The sequence below is a fragment of the Geotrypetes seraphini genome, chromosome 7, assembly GCF_902459505.1.
Source record: "Geotrypetes seraphini chromosome 7, aGeoSer1.1, whole genome shotgun sequence".
NCBI lineage: Eukaryota > Metazoa > Chordata > Amphibia > Gymnophiona > Dermophiidae > Geotrypetes > Geotrypetes seraphini.
Window position 1 is genome coordinate 10010273 of NC_047090.1, and position 21529 is coordinate 10031801.

Consider the following 21529-nt stretch of genomic DNA (forward strand, 5'->3'; position numbering starts at 1 on the left):
TTTGCTTGCATCAGCCTGTCTCGACTCATTGTAGGATTTTTTTTTTTCTCACCCACCTGTTGTCCCATAGGAGGTTCTAAAGACTGAGCTCAATCAACTGGAAAGATTCTTTCAGGAGGTAAACAGGTGTCGACTCCCCCTGGACCCTGCTGTAGTGGTACGAGGAATTAACAAAGAGGTAACGTCTCTTGGTGACTGGCTCTTACTGATGTGTACAGAAGCAGCTTGGGGAATGATTTAGTCATATTTTCAGCACCTTTCTAATACAATGTTAAAATTATAGCAGCTTTTTTTGTATGTGTCTCACAGGGCTAAAGCATGGGTCCCCAGCTTTCTGCTGGTTTAAGCCAGAGCTTCTCAAACATATTATAAGAATAGGCAATGGACAGAGTATGCCACTGGGGCATGGACCTACCAGTATTCTGCCCAAGAAGACATCAGCAACTAGAGAGCTTGGGGTGGGGCCCCTCCATCCAATAAAGGTCTTATTTTCCCTTCTGAGGACCAAACTGAACAGAACAAGTGACCCAAGAGCTACAGCAGTGATGGGGCGACCAGAATACACCCTGCGACAAGTCCAATTTGACAAAAACTCACTATAGTATTCATTGATTTTGCAGCTGCATTTGACAGTGCCCATTGACCTACTCTATTGAAAGTACGTGCTACTGAAGGAATGTCTAGTACAAACAAACCTATGATGGCTTAAGCTGCAGAATATACCGTATTTTCACGCAGATAAAGTGCACCCGTGTAAAACGCGCACACGGGTATAGCGCGCAGAAACCACGATTTTATGTACAAAAACTTTTGTATACCGCGCTCACGGGTATACTGCGCATGCAGCCCGACTGTCCTTTCGCCCGCCCCGACTCTCCTCTGGCCACCCCGACTCTCCTTTCGCCCTCCCCGACTCTCCGTGCGCTGTCCCGACTCTCCGTTCACCCTCCCTGACTTTCCGTGCACTGCCCCGCCTCTCCGTGCGCTGTCCCGACTCTCCGTTCACCCTCCCTGACTTTCCGTGCACTGCCCCGCCTCTCCGTGCGCTGTCCCGACTCTCCGTTCACCCGCCCTGACTTTCCGTGCACTGCCCCGACTCTCCATGCGCTGTCCCGACTCTCCGTTCACCTGCCCTGACTTTCCGTGCACTGCCTCAGGCCGCGCCCCCAGGTGGGACCTAAGGCTCCAGGGCCTATTCTGATTGGCCCACGCGCCTTAGGCCCCACCAGTAGGCGGAGCTTTGGGACGGATGGGCCAATCCGGCCTCATTCCGTCGTTGGCTGCCTGCCGGACAGGCGGGTTTGTCTCCCGTCTGTCCGGCCAACTACCAAAGGTACGGGGAAGGGGGGTGGGGGTGTCGTGGGGGTCGGCCAGGGGGGTCGCGGGTCGGCTGGGGGGGCGGTCGGAGGTTCTTGGGGGGGGGCGGTCATTGGAGGGAGGGGGGTTTGCGTCGAGGGCAGGAGGGCCTGAGATCCCTCCTGCCCGTAATGTAGTGCGGGGTGGGGGTAGGGGGTTGCCGTGGCCAGGAGGGTTTGGGCTCCCTCTTGGCCCGATATTGTCGGGGAGTTGGGGAGTCGGCCGGGCAAGAGGGCTTGGGCTCCCTCTTGCTCCGATCGTGGATGCGGGTGCGGGTGGGAGCGCGTGCGAGCGGTCGTTCGGAGTGGAGGTGCGAGCGGTCCTGCTGGGGGGGGTGAATCGGGCGTCGGGCGGGGTGGGAACTATGTAAAAAAAAATTTGTATACCGTGCTCACGCGTATAACGCGCGAGGGGTATGCACGGTAGGTAAAAACACGTATAACGCGCGCGTTATATGCGTGAAATTACGGTACATCAAGGAGAACTATCGGGAAGCTTACCAGTTAGCCCAGAGCTATGAAAGGGATGTGTTTTATCCCCATTGCTCTTCAACATAGTAGCTGATGCCTTCGTGTGAAGAGTCTTCATAGATAGGCAAGGAATACTGACTGTGGTCAAAGAGGAGGGTAAATCTCGGTGAATCTGGAAGATGTACTAAGCTAAATCGACAAGTTAAAAAGTGATAAATCACCTGGACCGGATGGTATACATCCCAGGGTACTAAAAGAACTCAAACATAAAATTGCTGACCTGCTGTTAGTGATCTGTAACCTGTCACTAAAATCGTCAGTAGTACCTGAAAATTGGAGGGTGGCGAATGTTGCGCTGTTTTTTAAAAAGAAGATTGTTAAAAACTTATCTGTTTGATAAACATGTATAATCTAGATAAGTTAATAATTTCTTAATGTTATATTTTATATATAATGTATTGTGTTTTGTGGTATAAATTTGCTGTGTTTTTACAGTTCTTGCCTCTTATTATAAACCACATTGAATCGTGAGGTATTGCGTTATATAAAGAAATTAATTATTATTATTTTTATGGAATGAATTGCCTATTTCCTTCCTAACAGCAGGTTTAGGGTTGAGCTTTAAAACTCGCTTTTTTAATTTGGTCTTCTAAGGTTTCCTAGTCCTTATGAGTGTTTGTTCTTGGGATATTCTCACAGCCAACGATTGCAGAATACGATTGGTAGTTTGGTGGTGGAAATCTTGTACACTTGTTAATTGTCCTATGTGATTACTGCATTCCTTTTCTGATTGAATAGCTTTTCCTGTATCCTTGATTTGCCTTTGTGAAAAAGGCAGTTTTAACAAATTTTTATAAACGGTAAAGAGTGGAATTAGAGCAAGTGCAACATCTCAGCTCTATAGAACAGCTGAAGGGATGAACTGAATTGATGCTGGCCATAGGAACATTTGGTCACCCACTGCTGTTGATGGCTGAAGTCAAGCATCGCGGTACACATGAAAACAAGGATACGTTAATATGTAGGTCACTGAGAGGACCAGAACTGCTTGTATGGAGCCGAATCACAGATGTTTTCCATCCAAAAACTGGACACCTTTACACATTGCCTCCGGCAGATCGTTGGCATTACTCGGAGAGCCCAAGTAAGGAACGAAACCATCTGCCAGCAATGCTGCAATCAGGCAACCGGAGCTACTGAAATTCACAAACAGCAACTGAAATGCATTCATTATAATATTCATACAGACACACGCCTGCCCAGATGGAAAGTTCAAAGAGGCGCACCAAGGAAAACTTGTATAAAACAAATTGAAATGAAATAGCACATTATAGACTGGATTCGGGAAAGGCTAAAATCACAGGAATGGATAAATCAGACGAGACATTTTTCATGGAATGTCCTGGGCCCTGTAGCACCCAGAGAAAGATACTGGCTCCATGGTTACCCATGACTAGTTGTGCATGAAGGGACGCTCTTCCGAAGTCTGTCATAGGGGAAAACACCCTCCAGGGATTCAAAACAAAGTTAGACAAGTTCCTGCTGAACCAGAACATACGCAGGTAGGGCTAGTCTCAGTTAGGGCTTTACGAATGTAGAGATGATGCGGTATACAAACCTAAGGTTTAGATTAGATTAGATTAGGGCGTTGGTCTTTGACCAAGGGCCGCTGCATGAGCAGACTGCTGGGCACCATGGACCACTGGTCTGACCCAGCAGCGGCAGGGAACTGGTATGCTACCTTTTTGTCACTTTGGTATTTCAGAGCTGACATTCAAAGTGGTGGGCGCTGGAGGATTAAGTGACTTGTCCAGGGTCACAAGGAGCAGATTTGATCTCACAACCTCTGGGTGTAGAGGCAGCAGCTCCACCAGTGAGCCACAGCCCTTCCTCTCCCAAGGGTCAACCAGGTTTTCAGGATAACTACGTTGAATATATATGGAAAAGACCTGTATGGTCTAGAGACTCAGGGCCTGATTCTGTGAACGATGCTGTAAGGTAGGTATCAATAGACCCCCCTACCATCGTCTCACTTGTTATAATTGACTTTAATTGGCACAGTAATTGACTCGACCCTTGAAAACCATTAAAAACTTGTTAAATGAAAAAGTAGGTACAGGGAGGCACGTACCAGAGTAGGCATCATAATTGCATCTACAGCAAGCCACCTAAGAGCGCCTGAGGTCAAAGTAGGAGTGGTTAGGGGTAGAGATGACTTTAGGCACCGTTGGTCATGATTCTCAAAAGAACTTAGGCGTCTGCAATGTAGGCCAGTAAAAGCCTAAGTTTTCTGACAGGCACCATTCACCATAATTTTTTAAATGGCACCCAAGCGACCCATAATCAAAAGACATAGACATTCAAAAAGCATCCTAAATCGCCAGGACGTCCAAGTGCCGATAATCAATGTTGAACTTCTCGAAAAAGGCTGCCACCACTCACTAGAATATATGCTAGCCTCAATCAATGATGAGCTCCATCTACACCCACTAGGTATCTTATTACTCTATCGCCCACCCACCCCCTGGAGCAATTCCTCCGAACTTGTTTACGAGACCATATCTAACGCATTCCTTAAGTTCCAAAGACTACTGATCATCGGAGATATCAATCTCCACCTTGATGACACCTCCAGCAAAGATGCATCCGATTTCAATAATTTCCTCATCTCTCTCGGCCTCTCCCTCCCTGCCCCCTCTCCAACCCATGAAAAAGGCCACACACTAGACCTCATCAGCTTCCTCGATCTCACGGATTACAAAACTTCAACCGATGACATCCGTTGGGACCACGTTCCCTGGTCCGACCACTACCTAGGAACCTTCTGTCTCCCCATCTTCATGTCTCACCTTGGAACCTCTCCTCAGCCCTCTAAGTCCATTACTTTCCGCAAGAAAATTTCAAGTGATCAGTTCTGGTCCAAATTTCTTGACACTCTCTCATCCAATCCTAAGCCATCAGATTCTGCAACCAACTGGCACAACTGGACCACTCTCTCAGAATCCACCTACCAATCTCTCGCCCCGCTGTCCACCAAAACCATCTCCTACTCCCGTAAGGCCCCCTGGTACCTCCCACAACACAGGATGCTAAAACAAAAATGTCGATCCCTGGAACGCATCTGGAAAAAATCTAAATCCCCCGCAGATAAACAAATCTGGAGAGTCAACATTAAACTCTACAACAATACACTCAAAAGAGCTAGGAAAAATTTCTATGGTGACAAGATCTCCAGTTCAAAAAACCAGAACAGTATGCTGTTCAATATCTGGCGCTCCTTAACTCCCAACACCAACCCTTCTATACCTCCCTCCTCCCCATCAGTGGACCTACTAGCAAACTTTTTCAATGAAAAGGTCACCGCCTTGAGAAGCTCCTTCCCTCCCGTAGTCTCCTACAATCCTCTGGTGCCCGCCTCCCCCGATCCTACTACAAAGGTCCCCACCCCCGTCCCAGTCAACAGATCCTGGACTACCTTTGAGCAAGTATCCGATTCGCAGGTCCTCAAACTCTGCCTGAAACTGAAATCCTGTAACTGCACCTTGGATCCATTCCCATCCTATCTATTTGAGAAAATACCCACACAGGCCATCTCTTCTCTCACCATACTCATAAATTCTGCCCTATCATCGGGCCTCTTCTCCCCTGAAATGGGACGCATTGCACTGACCCCTCTACTGAAGAAAGCTGACCTAGACCCCTCCTCCCCATCCAATTATCGCCCAATAGCAAACATTCCACTCCTAACCAAATTGCTAGAGTCCATCGTCTCCTCCCAACTCTCAGCCTACCTGGAAAGATTCTCTGTCCTCCTACCCTATCAATACGGCTTCAGACCCAACTTCAGTACCGAAACCCTCCTGGCCTCCCTAATCTCGAAGATTCAACAATTTCACTCTCACAAAAAATTTGCCGTTCTCCTTCAATTCGACCTCTCTGCTGCCTTTGACGTTGTCCACCATGACATTCTAATCTTCCTACTCTCCGAGATAGGCATTAGTTCTACAGTCCTTGACTGGTTCTCGAACTTCTTACGTTCTCGCTCTTACACCGTCACCAAACATGGTTCCTCTTCCTCCCCATGGAAACCGACTTGTGGAGTCCCACAAGGCTCCCCCCTTTCTCCCATCCTCTTCAACATTTATATGTCCTCCCTGAATCTTCTCCACCTATCCCCCCTAGAAACACTCTACACTTACGCCGACGATATCCTGGTCCTCATCGAGACCGACGCGAACCTCACCAATCTCGCAGCTAACATTTCTTCTTGCATAACCAAACTTCAATCCTGGGCTCACACTGTACAAATGAAATTGAACGAGTCCAAAACTAAACTACTTTGGCTCGGCCCTAAACTTGATCAATTACCCACTTCCATCCCACTGCCCACAGGCTCCTCTCTACAGCTGGAATTCTCTAGCAAAGTTCTGGGCATCACCATAGATTCATCATTATCCTTCAACAACCACCTCAACTCCCTGATAAAAAAATGCTTTTGCAGCCTTCACATGCTGAGGAAAGTGAGATCCTGCTTCCACCAAAAACACTTTGCCGTCCTCGTACAATCCATTATCCTCTCCAGATTGGATTATTGCAATTCCATTTACCTAAGCTTAACAAAGAAAAGCCTCCACAGACTCCAACTAATCCAGAACACCGCGGCCAAACTTATCTTCTCAAAAAGTAAATTTGACCATGTCACACCGCTCCTATCCAAACTCCACTGGCTTCCCGTTATTTCCAGGGTCTACTTTAAATGTGCCTGCCTAACCTTCAAGATCCTCCACGGTATCCTTCCTCCTTTTATCCCTCTATCCTGGAATTCCTCAAATCCAACCTCCACTAGATCCACTCAAAAATTAAAACTATCCTACCCCTCCTTAAAAGGCATCTCCCTTGTTGGTAAACTTGGCTCTTCCCTCCCTTTCAGAATCACTCAGCTCTGGAACAGTCTCCCTTCCCCTCTCCGCAATTTGAGCCCCCTTCTACCATTCCGTAAGCATCTGAAGACTTGGCTCTTCTCCAGAACGTAACCCCGTCCCGCTCCTGGCACTCTCACACCAACCTCTCTTCTCTCATACTTATATAATTCCACTGGAGTTCCGTTCCTTCCCTAACCATGTAAACCGTGTCGAGCTCCATCTGCGGAGATGATGCGGTATATAAACCCAAGATTTAGATTAGATTAGATTAGAACCATCTTTCTGTTTGTCTAACGAGGTATTCCAGCCTCTGTACGTTCAGAGCACAAGATGGGCGTTGGTGGAGGCGTGTTATGGGCGGGCTTTGGGCAGTCTCAAGGGCAGGTTAGACATGGACATCTTGCAGCGATAATCAAACATTTTACAAGACAGCCTGGCAGAACTTAAATGCTTGGAACTAGACCTGTTTTAGAAGGTGCCCAAACTGACCATATGACCACTGCATGCATCAATTTAAGACACCCCCACACTCCCTCTCACACCCACAAAGATCAGAACATCAGCACCTGGTATAGGAAAGCCTAGTAGAGCTCCACACAGGTGTCTTAAGTAGCCTAGTGAACCATAGAGAGGAGGAGCAAGTCCCATAAGACACTCTGACCACTACATTCATGGTAGAAAATGTGAGCCCACCAAATCCCCCCCAAACCCAACTCTACTGCCATAGAGGTACCACCTGCAGCCATAAGGGCTATTGGGGTTGTAGACAGGTGGGTTGGGGGGGCTCACCATAACCTATAAGGGAGTTCTGGTGAGATGTTTACCTGGCACCCTTTATGTGAAGTTCAAAGTAGTGTCTTCTAAGGTGCCCCATTGCTCTGTTGCCATGTCTGGGTGGCCAGTCTATTACAAGATTGGCCCCTCCCATGTCCAAATGGGAGTTGAACAAATTTTTGTTTGAAAATGTAGTATAAAGATAGAAGTCCCAATGGCCTGGGCATCCAGATAGAGGATTTTCAAAACGGAAAAATTCTTTCTAGACGTATGGTGGTTTACCTTTTGAAAATAGGCATTTTCTTACTGCCGACTTTGGATGTCTAGTGCCATACGTCCAAATCGGACTTAGACTTATGTTTTGAAAATGCCCCTCTAAGCGTGATTGACATGCGACCGGCACCTTTTTTGTAGGTGGTTTACAGAATCCAGCCTTCAGCACATGCAAATTGATGTCATAGATATTCATTGAGAACCCTACTGACCCTGCATAGTTTGGCAAGCTCTGGCTTAAACTTTCTTACAAATGACCTTGGGACGTTAGCGCCGAGGAACATGACACAGAGCGCATGTCAGTCTTAACTTAGTTGGACTTAGGCGCCAGTAGTCATCAAAACCTTAGGCGCCCCTTAAGTACGCCGGGGTTTTCTTAGCCACAACTGCTTTCTGGTAGGTTCCTTGGGATAGGTGCCTACCACCCAATTAATTTTAATTTAATCCAATTCTAAAGTGCTAGGTGCTCTGATCTAGGCCCCTAACTTTAGGTGTCTTTTATCGAATCTGGACCAAAATGCTTTGTTTTATTTCTTTTCATTTTGGATTTTTAATAGAAGACTTCTATGATGTGGAATTAAATGCAGTGGGTCGCAATCAGCCCACAAACCCTGTACTCCATAGGAAAATTGCCACTGAGGAGTGTCTCGGCCCAAGCATTTCATTCTGGCGATATTTTCTGATAAACTGCTCCCATTGCAGCATTAATCTGAGAAAATGTGCCACTGAGCTCTGCATCACGCTCTCTTTTTTTCCCTTAAGGCGTGCACATATTTCACTTCTAATGCTTCCCCGGTGAAAGTATCTTTCCTCAACGCGGATCTTCTGGGCAAACCTGTCAATGTCATTTTTAAGGTAAGCAGACTACAAACCACAGCTCTTTCAGTTAGAGAGGTGTTGATTCAGCATGCTGAAGGCCAATTAAAAAGTCCAGGAAAGGCATTGTCTGAGCCTCCTGCCCGCTACACACTGATACCATCTTAAAATGGAGAGTGGGTTCTGTGCTTAAGTCAGATCCCACGTGCGTGAAAGTTCAGGACAGTTCCCTGTTTCGCTTTTGTCAGTAGCGTAAGAAGAGACAGTTGCATTCATGTACAGTAAATCAGATGACTGTGGAAAAATGGGGACGTTCCTCTCTGTAACACCACCCCTGATTCTCTAAGGGATTCTGTGTGAGTTCTAGGGCTCTTTCATTTCATGAGAGACTTTATCTCTTAACAAGGAGATTTCCCTGAAGAGCCCTCATGATTTGTCGTTTGATATTTGCGCCCTACGTGACAGCTTGATAGTCCTAATTTAAACGATCATCAAACGACGTCACGTATCGGTTTTTCAAAGAACAAACATTATTTTCTGCACTGATAACATCATTACAAAGTGTTTCTAAAAAGAAATAGACTGTCTTTTCTCAGCCGTGTAGGAGTTTGTATCGTTCTTGAGGTTTCAGACTGTGCATTTCTCCAGGAAGTGAGGCCAGCGCTGGCAGTTCTCAGCTGATTACTATGAGGCCCAGTAGCGGCCAGTTTGAGCTAATTCCTGTCAGAGCCATAACCTCAAGAAGCATTGCGGAAGGGACACTGAGGACTCCTTTTACAAAGGTGCGTTAGGGCCTTAACGCGTGGGATAGCACGCGCTAGCCGCTACCGCCTCCTCTTGAGCAGGCAGTAGTTTTTCAGGTAGCGTGCACTAAAAACGCTAGCGCACCTTTGTAAAAAGGAGCCCTGAGTGTAGTATGTGGATGGCTGGCGTTTGCGCTAAAGGGCGCTGAAATCAGAGCTTAGTGTGTTTTTTAACATGGGATGGTCCAGATTTAATGTGGCACCTTTTCAGGTGTTTTCAAGATTCTTTTAATTTGCGAGACCTGCAAATCATTCATTTCGGGACTGTTGCCGCCTCCTGAGCGCTCCTGCGTTGTCTGCGTTATTTGGTTGGCAAATGCAGGAGCACCTGTTTCCCCAACCATGACGTGCTGCTTGCACAATAACCACGGAAAAATGTTTTTAAATTGCTAATGTGTGTTTTGCACAAGAAAACAGGCAAAATACCACAGATGCTGCATTAAGGGATTAACACCCTCTAAAAATGGGCCACTGTCCTGGAAATTACTCAGAGTAAGTTCTGGACTTTTGTAAATTAGGAAGTAGTCGGAGCAGAGGGGGGGGGGTCCCTAAATTAGCCTGGTAAGGAGATTTACGATGGATTCCATGCTTAGAGACGGCCACAACCTGTGTGGCTGTGTGGGGGTTTCAGGGGTGAAATACAGCTGTCCAATCTGTAGGAGCCACACAAATCAGCATCAGGAAAAGTTAAATATTATGGGAGCTACATCTAGGCTTCACCTTTGTCTTCTGCAGGCAGGAGATGACCTACGTCAAGATATGTTGGTCCTGCAGATTATTAGGGTCATAGATAAGATGTGGCTGCAGGAAGGTCTGGACCTGCATATGACCATCTACAACTCTGTCTGTACAGGAAAAGATCAAGGTTCGTAGAGATTGTGTTACAAATACCATTGTCACACATAGTGTTGCAAAGTGGTTCAAATGTGTTTGATGAGATTATACCTTCAGCTTGGGCATTTCCAAGCAGACCTTAGCTATTTTTTTTCCAGAGTTTTGCTGCTAGACAGCTGGTTCGAACCATCTGGACATCCAAAAATGTCCTTTTCGGGAAACTCCGTCTATGCTTTAAGGCCTAGTTAGTCGTGAAGAGATGCAGCCCAGTGCCCCTTAGGGGCCAAATCTCCTCATACCCAGGTAAAGCAAAACTTTACCTGGGTATGAGGAGATTTACAGCCTATTGGGAACCACAAGAACAAGGGGGCACTCAGAGAAATTGAAAGGGGACAGGTTTAGAACCAATGCTAGAAAATTCTTTTTCACTCAGAGGGTGGTGGACACCTGGAATGCGCTTCCGGAGGTTGTGATAGGATAGAGTACACTACCGGGTTTCAAAGAAGGATTGGATAAATTCCTAAAGGATACGAGGATCGAGGGATATAGATAGAGGTAGAGATAGAGATAGGTTATGAAAGGATATAGATAGAAGGACAAAGGATTTAGACAAAGATCACCTTACAGGTCATGGACCTGATGGGCCGCCGCGGGAGTTGACTGCTGGGTGCGATGGACCTCTGGTCTGAACCAGCGGAGGCAACTTCTTATATTCTTATGTTCTTATGTTTACCTCCCTCCAAAACACAGAACAGAAGCTCCCACTGACAATGTCAGATACAAGGGCTCATCTTAAATTACCTGACTTTATTATTCATGGCAGACTAGGAACAGGGTCCAGAAATTTCCTCACCGTAAAGACAGAGGAACATGTTGAAGACCTGCAGCATAGTCAGTGGCTTGCTTTATCTGGCTTACATTTCTCGAAACTTCTCTCTGTCTTTTTAGGATTAGTGCATATGGTCCCAGACGCAATTACACTGGCAAAAATCCACCGACAGTCTGGAATCATAGGTCCCTTGAAAGAAAACTCAATTGTAAAATGGTTCAGACATCACAATCCCTCGCAAGCTGGTTATGAAAAGGTAAGTTGGTCACCCACTATTGAAGGCCCTCATGGAAGGTTGCCCAGGCTACTGCCTATACACACTTTTTATAAAGACATGCAGCACTTATGGGGCTCATAATCAAAACGTAAACACGTCTGAAAACCCACCCAAGTCGGCACCGGGATAACCTAAAAAACAGATCGTCCAAGTGCCAATAATCAAACCAACTTTCTGGATGGATCGCGGGACTTTTTATGGCTCCGAAGTCCGCTGGGCACCCAGATCTGGAGGAGCGGTTAGGGCCGCATGTAGTCATCTAGCGCCATACGCCCAAATCGGCCCCTTCACGTGTCTTTCTACAATACGAGGGGTAAAATGGCAGAAACTGCGGCTAGCTTCAAGCCAAGGAGCTTTGTGACACGCCTACACCGTGTTGTTCCAGTTTACATTTTGACGTGCTGCACCCAGGTGAATTTTAAAGATGCCGTTGGACACGTGTAAACCAGGGTTTTATGAATGAAACTAGATTATAAACCATTTTGTTTTTTGCACATGTCGAGGGCTTCTTATAAAATTAGGTCATGTGCCTAAGTCTCCCAGTGCGTCAGGGGCAGAGTCACAATGTACACGTGTATTATTCTAACATTTACACCAGTTCTTGAGCAACTGGAGCATCTGTACCTTCAGTCTTGGCACAACCCCCCTCACTCACCTCCCCCCTCCCCCACCACACACACACACACACACACACATTCAGTACTAGCCAGCTATCTCTGCTGAATATTCATAGTTAACCTCAAGGCTACTATATCAGGTAACTTAGCCAGCTAGCCACAAATATTTAAACACTGGCAGGCTAAGTTGAGTGGCCAAGTCTGGCTGCGCAAAAAGCAGGCCTATCTTTGGCTGCTATCAGTGGCATGTGGTCAGAGCCTTCAGGGGATTCGCCCCACCCCCTAGAATCCCTGACGGCACTGTTCTGAATTTGACTGATCGAGCAGACAACAGGCAGATGCTTCTCAGCCAATCAAATTCAGAGCAGTACTGTCAGGGCCTTCAGGGGGTTCATAGAATCCCCAACCCCTGCTTTTTTTTTCTTTTCTTTGTTCACTTTTTGTTTTGGTGCAGTTTGACTGGTTGAGCAGGCATCAAGCAAATGGTAAATTAAAAAGCAGGTCTGTTAAGCTGGAGCTTCCCTTTTGTTAAAACTGCGCTTTCTCTCTTCGGAGGTGGGGATGGGCCAGACTCGCTAAGCACTGGAAACATCTACCTCTTGCTGATAGAGATTTTATCTTTTTTGATCGATCAGGCAATGAATAACTTCTTTTACTCCTGCGCTGGCTGGTGCGTTGTCACGTTTATCCTGGGAGTCTGCGACAGGCATAATGATAACATCATGCTGACCAAGACTGGACACATGTTTCATATCGACTTTGGAAAGTTCTTAGGTCATGCTCAAAAATTTGGACCCATAAAAAGGTTGGTTCTTTAGATAGTTATTTTGATGAGACACAAGATTACCGTCAAATTAGAATCAGCAGAGGGTGAAAATAATGGGCCTGATATTTATCTGGCGGTGGGCAATGTTTTGACGGCCCGCTGATGGTATTCAACACAGATATTCAGCTCTGGGCTTTTTACAATGACCGACATTGAATATGTAGTTTTAATTTTGGCCGCGGCAAACTTAATTGGTTAAGCCAATACTAGCACTAACCAGTTAAATGCACTGCGGTTAAAGAGAGGCTTGCTTTACGGAATCTACTTTAACAGACAGTTTGGTGCTGGATATTCGTTCCTAACTGGATACATCACGCAATATAGCTGGTTAGAGAATAGTCACTAACTGGGAATATTTAGTGGGACCTAGCTAGTTATCTCCCACAGAATATCTGTGGTGAAGAGCTAAAATGCTATTTCCCCAGCCGGGAGAAGTACCTGGGCTCTAATTACGTGATACGGTTTTTCTATGTGATGGATTTCCCCGGCCTTAAATTATTGATTGGTTTCTTTATTCATTCAGTTTCCAGGTTGGGCAGACTGGATGGACCATTCGGGTCTTTATCTGCCGTCATCTACTATGTTTCTATGTTACTATGTTACCGTTCTCCTAGGGGAGCTCAGAAAGGTTTTACCTGAATTTATTTAGGTCCTCAAGCATTTTTCCCTGTCTGTCCTGGTGGGCTCACAATCTATCTAATGGACCTGGGGCAATTAGAGGGGGGAGGATTAAGTGACTTGCCCAGGATTTGAACCCACAACCTCAGGGTGCTGAGGCTGTAGCAAAAGTGAGCCAAGTCTAGGACAATCAAGCCATTGTGACATCACTGATGAGGTTGGCTCTTATTGGTGGAATGAGACTTTATGAGGTCACAATACCAGCTCTGGAGGCTGAAACTTTTCACACTATTTAATTATTCAATTTTCTATGCTGTTCTCCCGGGGAGGCTCAGAACAATTTAAATGAATTTATTCAGGTCCTCAAGCATTTTTCCCTGTCTGTCCTGGTGGGCTCACAATCTATCTAATGGACCTGGGGCAATTAGAGGGGGAGGATTAAGTGACTTGCCCAGGATTTGAACCCATAACCTCAGGGTGCTGAGGCTGTAGCAAAAGTGAGCCAAGTCTAGGACAATCAAGCCATTGTGACATCACTGATGAGGTTGGCTCTTATTGGTGGAATGAGACATTATGAGGTCACAATACCAGCTCTGGAGGCTGAAACTTTTCACACTATTTAATTATTCAATTTTCTATGCTGTTCTCCCGGGGAGGCTCAGAACAATTTAAATGAATTTATTCAGGTCCTCAAGCATTTTTCCCAGACTGTCCCAGTGGGCTCTCAATCTATCTAATGTACCTGGGGCAATGGGGGGATTAAGTGACTTGCACAGGGTCACAAGAAGCAGCGTGGATTTAAACCCAGAACCTCAGGGTGCTGAGGCTGGAGCTCAAACCACTGCACCACACTCTCCCCTTTATGTTACTCTGGTTTGAAACCTATCTGGGGGATAAAGCAGGTTATAGAAACATTAAAGTAAAGTGACCTAAAAAAATTCACTGTTGAAGCCCAGACATGGAGTAGCATTGAATTTCCATAGTGCTGGCAGAGGTTAGCAAAATAATGACCGCCACTGGCTGAATAGCGACCCCTCTCCCCCCCCCCTTTATACAAGAGCTTCCCACAACTTGAAGTTAAGAAACCTCTGCTCAGGGGAACAGGCTGGACCCATCCTGGCTTTATCTGATGAGACACTTTTAGAGATGAAGTTCTGAGTTCCTTCATGAGAAAAGCCAAGACTCCACCCCGGGATCTCCTGAACAGACAGCTGCCTTGTGCTCACATGTAGATCGTAGGTAAAGTGCGGGGACAATGGACACAAAATCTGGTGAGGGGTGACTGTATTCCCGTGCCATTGGAAACTTCACAATGTTCTTCCATTCCAGATTGAAATAAGCTTCCAGGAAACAAGCAGATGTGATCACCCACCCTCTCCTTATCCCAGGGGAATCTTACAACTATTCCCAGGAAAATCTGGGAAGTCTGACGGAAGTGAAGCTCACATCTGACTAACTTTGCTCATCTGTACAAGAACATAAAAAGAAGCCCTTTACCATGTCAGGATCCGCATCGTTTCCCCTTAACCCTTACAGTCCTGAACCCTGAAGCGTCTGTCCCACATGGCCTGCTTGAAGTCTGGAACTGTAAACACATGTTCTACGGAACGTTAGTGAAACAAAGAGAGAAAGAGGTCTGACAAGAATCAGCTTTGGAAAAAAAAAAGTTGCCATTAGCCTGAAAACTGTAGACCGAGTTTGTGACTTGAAGCCATTTTGCTTTGGGGAGTTTTGGGAGTAGGTCTAAGAGTTTCCTTCTGCTCTTTGACTTCCAGCCAAGAGCTCTCCTCTGCTCCTACAAGGGAAATCTCCTTGAATCTGATTTCCTTTCCCCGTTCTGCCCAATCTCAGTCAACTGTTGTTCCTTCCAGAGCCTGGCTGATGTGGTCACCAAGTCCAGGCCCCAGGCGGTAATTCTCACCAGAATAATGAGCACATGCGCAATTGCCATTAGAGAATGCTAGGGTGAGTCCACCTAACTTTCAGTGGCTGGGACGAACTGTAGGTAATTAGCTGTGCGCAGAAGTACTAGGCACGCTCCTGACCTATCCTTGCCCTTCCCTTCTCCACACTGCCCTTACGGTTACCCGCTATCCGCCCGATGTTCCGTGTTATTTAATTGGCCAGCTATGGCACTTGGCTGGTTAAATGGTGTTTAGCCCCCTAAACTCTAATATTCAATGACAGATAGCCAAGTAAAACGAAGATGGCCACCAAGTTTAGAGGATAAATCAGGCTGCCCAAATAGCTGGTTTCTCTTTGGCCGCTATAACTTAATTGGCCAGCACTTAAAATCGACTTAAGTGGCTAAGTTTGAGTCAGCCAAAAATAGACCAGTGAAGTATGCTCCATTATTCAGTGCCGGTCTCTGAAAAATGGCCCGGCATTAATAATGACCATGGACATTAGGTGGCCTCCTTTCCATGGTCTCAATATCAGCCCCTACGGATTTTGTGTGCACAGTTTTAGACAATCCCAACTAATGGCAAAGATAAGTTCCGAGTGGTGATAATTAAGAGCAATTATAGCCAATAAATGTCTGCCATTATGGGCTTTGAGCACTGCCTCGGCAGCCCCCCACCCCATCACTCACTGGGCTCGGGCACAGCAATCACTTTAGATTAGCTTGTGGCATGCTAAAATGTGGTTGTTCTCTGTACCTGAATTGCAGTGTAAAATGAGAGAGGAGATAGACTCAAATCTAGTTAATTAACTTCGGCAGGAAAAGAGGGAAAGGTTGGAAAAAGCACTGGGCCAGAGACGGTGCTTAGAAAAGCATATTTTTCTTCTTCCTGCCTTATTATTTAACAACTCATTATTCTATAAGTAGCTGTCTCTCTCCCAGGCTTGTCTGCGTTCCAATAGAGTGACATAAATGTGCGGCTCCTTTCACAGGCTGTAGTAATTAGAGTGAGAGTGGGGTGAACAATGTGGCACTAGCCATGTAATCAGCCTCGTTGCCCTTTCCCGGGTAGCTGCTTCCTTTCAGGTCTCTGACTGCCTGAGAGCACCAGATTAATAAATAAATGGGATCCACACCAAATATATTAGCCCCTCTATCCCTCAGCATCCAAACCGTTCTATTTCTGCATCCTGGTACTGTAAGAGACTCGTGAGGGGTGAGTTTGTACAGCTACAATACAAGAAAGCTTTTAATGGAGCAAACTTTACTGGCTAATTTATTTGATCAACAAAGGGCAGACGGGTCAGGTCCCCTTCGAATCGAATCGAAATCTCAGCCCTAGAAATGTAGGGTAGTTTACAATAAAATTATGTTTCCAAGGATGTGTTAATTTTAAGATAGATTATTAGGAATTACATTCTAAAAACCATTGAAATCTCCCTGCCAGCCACTCGTGTGAAGAGCTGCTCTGGGGGCAGATTCTCCCTATCTGCTAGGAGAGGAAACAGAGGCCTGGAATTACAGCTCAAGAATAAGGTCCCAAAGCTCACAGAAACGTCAAGACATACTTGTACCTGGAGGTGGGCAGTTGTGTCTCACAAACCATGACAAAGATGTCTTGCACGGGGCAGACCAAGGGGGTGGTATAAGGCAGAAAGTGTTCCCCTCTCCAAGCCCTCACCATGTTCGACGCTCTTGAGGGATTCCTATGTGGTATTTTCCCCACAAACGAGTCAAGCAGTGGCATAGTAAGGGGGTGTGCGGGTTGCGGACCGCCCCTGTTGCTAAGTTGGTGGGGGCGCTGGCACCTCTCCGCCACACTCACACCATCCCTCCCCCCACCCTGTACCTCTGTATTATCTTTGCTAACGTGAGCTCGCACCAGCCTGTTTCCCCTCTGAATAACTTCCGGGTCTCACGGGGCCAGGAAGTGACATCAGAGGGAAATCCAACACTGGTGCGAGGAGCACACTGCTGAAGCCACTCGTGCTGGCGAAGATTAAGAGGTACGGGGGGAAGGAAGAGCGCAAATGTAGAATGGGGGAATGGAAGGAGGGGGGGCGCAGGGAACCATTGGGGTCAATATAATCAGGCTGTTCATTATGGTGACATTTCTATTCATGTCCAAACGGGAACAGAATCAAGGCAGAGAAAGTTGGGGAAAGGAAAGTGCACCCCCGTCTCCCCCAAATACATTTTCTTCAAGGCTTCCCTTTGAAACTCTGTCTGGAGACACATGGCTACAACACACCGGCAGAGGGTGGGAAAGGACATTTCATTGGTGCAGAATATAAATGGGTAGAAATGCCATCTCTGAGCTATGATGCAACTGTATTGACCCAAACATTTTATTTTTTCTTCTACCGAGCAAAGTTAAACTCATTCTGTGAGCAGCTGGATGTCGGCACAATTACACAATTAGAACAGAGGCACTGGATAGACGTACTCAATTTTTGAAATCGAAGATAATAAAACTGTGCTTCTTAAAATGTCCTACAGCTCATTCAAAGCCATTCAAACTCCTGTCACTAACCAGCGTGTGATGCTTGCTTTGCTAGTGTTTCTACGCCTCACGCTGCCATGACACACAGAAATCTCCCGGAGGGAGAAACGGTAACACTCATACTGCTTTCATTTGTATTTCTGGCTTGTTTGAAGAGATCGAGCTCCCTTCATCTTCACATCTGAGATGGAGTACTTCATCACTGAAGGTGGGAAGAACCCAGGCCGCTTCCAGGAGTTTGTGGAGTTGTGTTGCCGGGCTTACAACATTATCCGGAAGCACAGCTACTTGCTGCTGAACCTCGTGGAGCTGGTAAGATGCGCTGCAAGTAAGCAGCCTCGATATTGCTACAAACCAGGGTCTCTCAAACTATGTGCCCCGAAGAGATTCCAGAATTTTACTTTATTTAAAAAAAATTCCCTTCAGAAGTATACGCTAGAAGAGATGACATGTATGACACTTACATGTTATGAGCGTCTGTGTGCGTAAGGATACCATCGCCCAGATCATTCTTTGACGCGACTGGGCCTTGAAACCTAATAGCACGTCATTTCACTTTTAGTTTTTAAGCAGTAGTTATCCTAACGAGCAACAAAGCAATCAAAGCTTTCTTACCGTTTGGATCTTCTTATCTTTGCGAACTTGGATTTTCAGCTCTGCCCATAATTACATCGAAAAAACGAGAATGACTGCAGATGGTGGATGATGAAATGCATGTTTGCAAGCGTATCCATCGCATTGATTAGCAATCCTATCTATTCTAATTTCACCGTTGTTCCAATTACCCATACAGAGCTTAAAGATCTTTAAATAAATAACTCTCAAATTAAATTTTTTGTTGGTTTTGCAATTTTATGATTTCAGTTATAATGTACAAAAACAACATAACATAAGAACCTAAGAAGCGCCATCTCCGGAACAGACCCTAGGTCCATCAAGTCCGGCGATCCGCACACGCAGAGGCCCCGCCAGGTGTACCCCGGCATAGTTTCAGTCCCCATATCACTCTAAGCTTCTCGTAAAGAGAAGTGCATCTAGCTTACCTTTACTCATGTCACTCTATGCCACTCATAAGGAGATGTACATCTAACTTACCCTTAAATCCTAGAACGGTTGATTCTGCAATTACCTCTTCTGAGAAAGCATTCCAGGTGTCCACCACTCTTTGCATGAAGCAGAACTTCCTGATATTTGTCCTGAACATGTCTCCCCTTAGCTTCAGTCCATGTCCTCTTGTCTGTGTCACATTGGACATTGTAAATAATGTTTTTTCCTGCTCTATTTTATCGATTCCTTTCAGTATTTTTAAAGTCTTGATCATATCCCCTCGCAGACTCCTTTTCTCAAGGGAGAACAATCCCAGTCTCTTAAGTCGTTCCTCGTAATCCAGGTTCTCCATACCTTTCACCAGCTTTGTTGCTCGTCTCTGTACCCTCTCCAGCAGTTTTATATCCTTCTTTAGGTATGGAGACCAATGCTGGATGCAGTATTCCAAGTGTAGTCGGACCATTGCTCTATAAAGCGGCATTATAACTTTCTCCGATCTACTCATGATTCCCTTCTTTATCATGCCTCGCATTCTATTTGTGTTCTTTGCTGCCACCGCACATTGCGCTGACAGCTTCAGAGCCCTATCGATTAATACTCCCAGGTCCTTTTCCTGTTTGGTTTTTCCCAGAGTTTCACCTGACATACTATACTTGTGTTCCTTATTTTTTCTGCCTAAGTGCATCACTTTGCATTTTTCCATATTAAACTTCATCTGCCATTTATCTGCCCAATTCTCCAATCGGCTCAAGTCACTCTGGAGTTCCTCACTGTCCTTCTGCGATTTGATGGCTCGGTATAACTTTGTGTCATCTGCAAACTTGATGATCTCACTGGATGTTCCATCCTCTAGGTCGTTGATGAAGGTATTAAATAAGATGGGCCCAAGTACCGAGCCCAGGGACACACCGCTAGTCACATTTTCCCAGTCTGAGAACTTCCCATTTATGCCCACTCTCTGCCTTCTGTTCTCCAGCCATTTGCCTATCCATCTTAGTATATCTCCTTCTATTCCATGGCTCTGCAGTTTCCTGAGGAGTCATACATGTGGAACTTTGTCGAACGCCTTCTGAAAATCCAAGTATATAATATCCACCGGTTCTCCACTATCAATTTGTCTGTTCACTGTCTCAAAAAATTGAAGTAGGTTCGTCAAACATGACTTCCCTTTCCTGAATCCATGTTGGCTGGCTCTCAACTGGTCATGTGCATCTAAGTGCCGGGTTATGCTATCCTTGATCAGCGCCTCAACCATCTTCCCAGGGACCCGGTACTCCTCTTGATCCGATGAAGGAGACCATATGGTTCACGATCCTTTTTTTTAACAGACTCGACATGGTCTGCCTCAGGAGTCTTGCCAAGGAGGCCTGCCTCAGGAGTCTTGATCCATATGCTCAATTATTGCAATGAGTTCTCTTTAAAAACATCTTGCCGAAGGTTGATAGCGAGTGTGCCGGACCTAAGAAAAAGTTTGAGAGACACTGATGTAAACGTATTATTTCCTTGGTATTCTGCAGAGTCCCAAAGTTTAGAGGTTGATTCACGAAAGTGCAGGAACCCACGTTACCTTTATCAAGCACTGCAAATCATCAAAGCCATACTAGACCGTGTTCAACACAGTTAGTAGAGTCTTTGTCAAGTTTTCATTTGCATTTCTCTCGAGCCCTGTGTTCGATGCAGGGATGAGGTAAAGGCTGAGTTCACAACATGCCAGCTTGCCATCATGTAAACAAGCCATGTGACCATGGATTCTCTTTAAATATTGGCAGCTATCACATGGAGATTGCTCCAGTTTCTCCTACGTGCAGAGACTAATGACTGTGCTGGCTAATTTAGGAATATTACTTAATGAGTGTACAGCTTAATTCATGTTGATTACCTTCTCCCTAATGCAAGCTTCTGCCAAAACATTGGCTGATATTGGGAGCTTAGACTGATGCAGCTTTTCATGAGAGCTGTATTGCATTGTGTTGCTTTATCTGATTGACTGTCCACCAGTTGTTACGAGACAGCTTAGACAGATGGTATGCTGGACACGGTTGGCCCAATATTCAAATCTTTAAATTCAGTCCACTTGAATAACAATTTTGGGCCTATAAATCATTACATTGCCAAATTATCCATCTAAAAAGAAGGCAGTGTTTAGGACATTCGAAGGGTAGTACCATTTGAAGGAATATTTTCGAGATCTGAGAAGCAATTTTTACCTGCAAACCCTCTAAATAAAACATCTGTGCAAGTCACTTGGAAGTATAACTTGAAATTCCTTATTTCTTGTTGTTTTTTTAAATTGCATTTTGAGTTTAACATATCACCAATCCATGGAGATATACAGAAACATGGAAAAAATAAAAATCTCAGAAAATATATTATTAAATCGTCCACAAGTGAAATAATGGATCCAAGATTTATCAGATTAATAAAAGGAATATTTTGAAACTTAGAGGCATTCCCCCCAAGCCATCCCTTACAGCGACGCTAAGGTTCTTACACAGTTACATTGACTTCCTCTCTAGTCTCTAGATAAGTTCCTGTTGAACCGGAGCATATGCAGGTAGGGCTGGTCTCAGGGCACTTGTCTTTGACCTGGGGGCCACCACGAGAGCGGACTGCTGAGCACGATGGACCACTGGTCTGACCCAGCAGCGGCAGGTTCTTAAG

At 45.7% G+C, this 21529-nt stretch overlaps 1 protein-coding gene across 1 annotated transcript in view; it reads left to right on the plus strand.

Annotated features, from left to right (window-relative positions):
* PIK3C2G (phosphatidylinositol-4-phosphate 3-kinase catalytic subunit type 2 gamma) overlaps positions 1-21529 on the plus strand; it is a 144905-nt gene that overhangs the window by 72530 nt on the left and 50846 nt on the right. Inside the window, 6 exon segments of the mRNA XM_033952383.1 lie at positions 71-178; positions 8558-8650; positions 10150-10279; positions 11197-11333; positions 12607-12776; positions 17977-18133. Coding sequence (XP_033808274.1) covers positions 71-178; positions 8558-8650; positions 10150-10279; positions 11197-11333; positions 12607-12776; positions 17977-18133 — 795 coding nt within the window.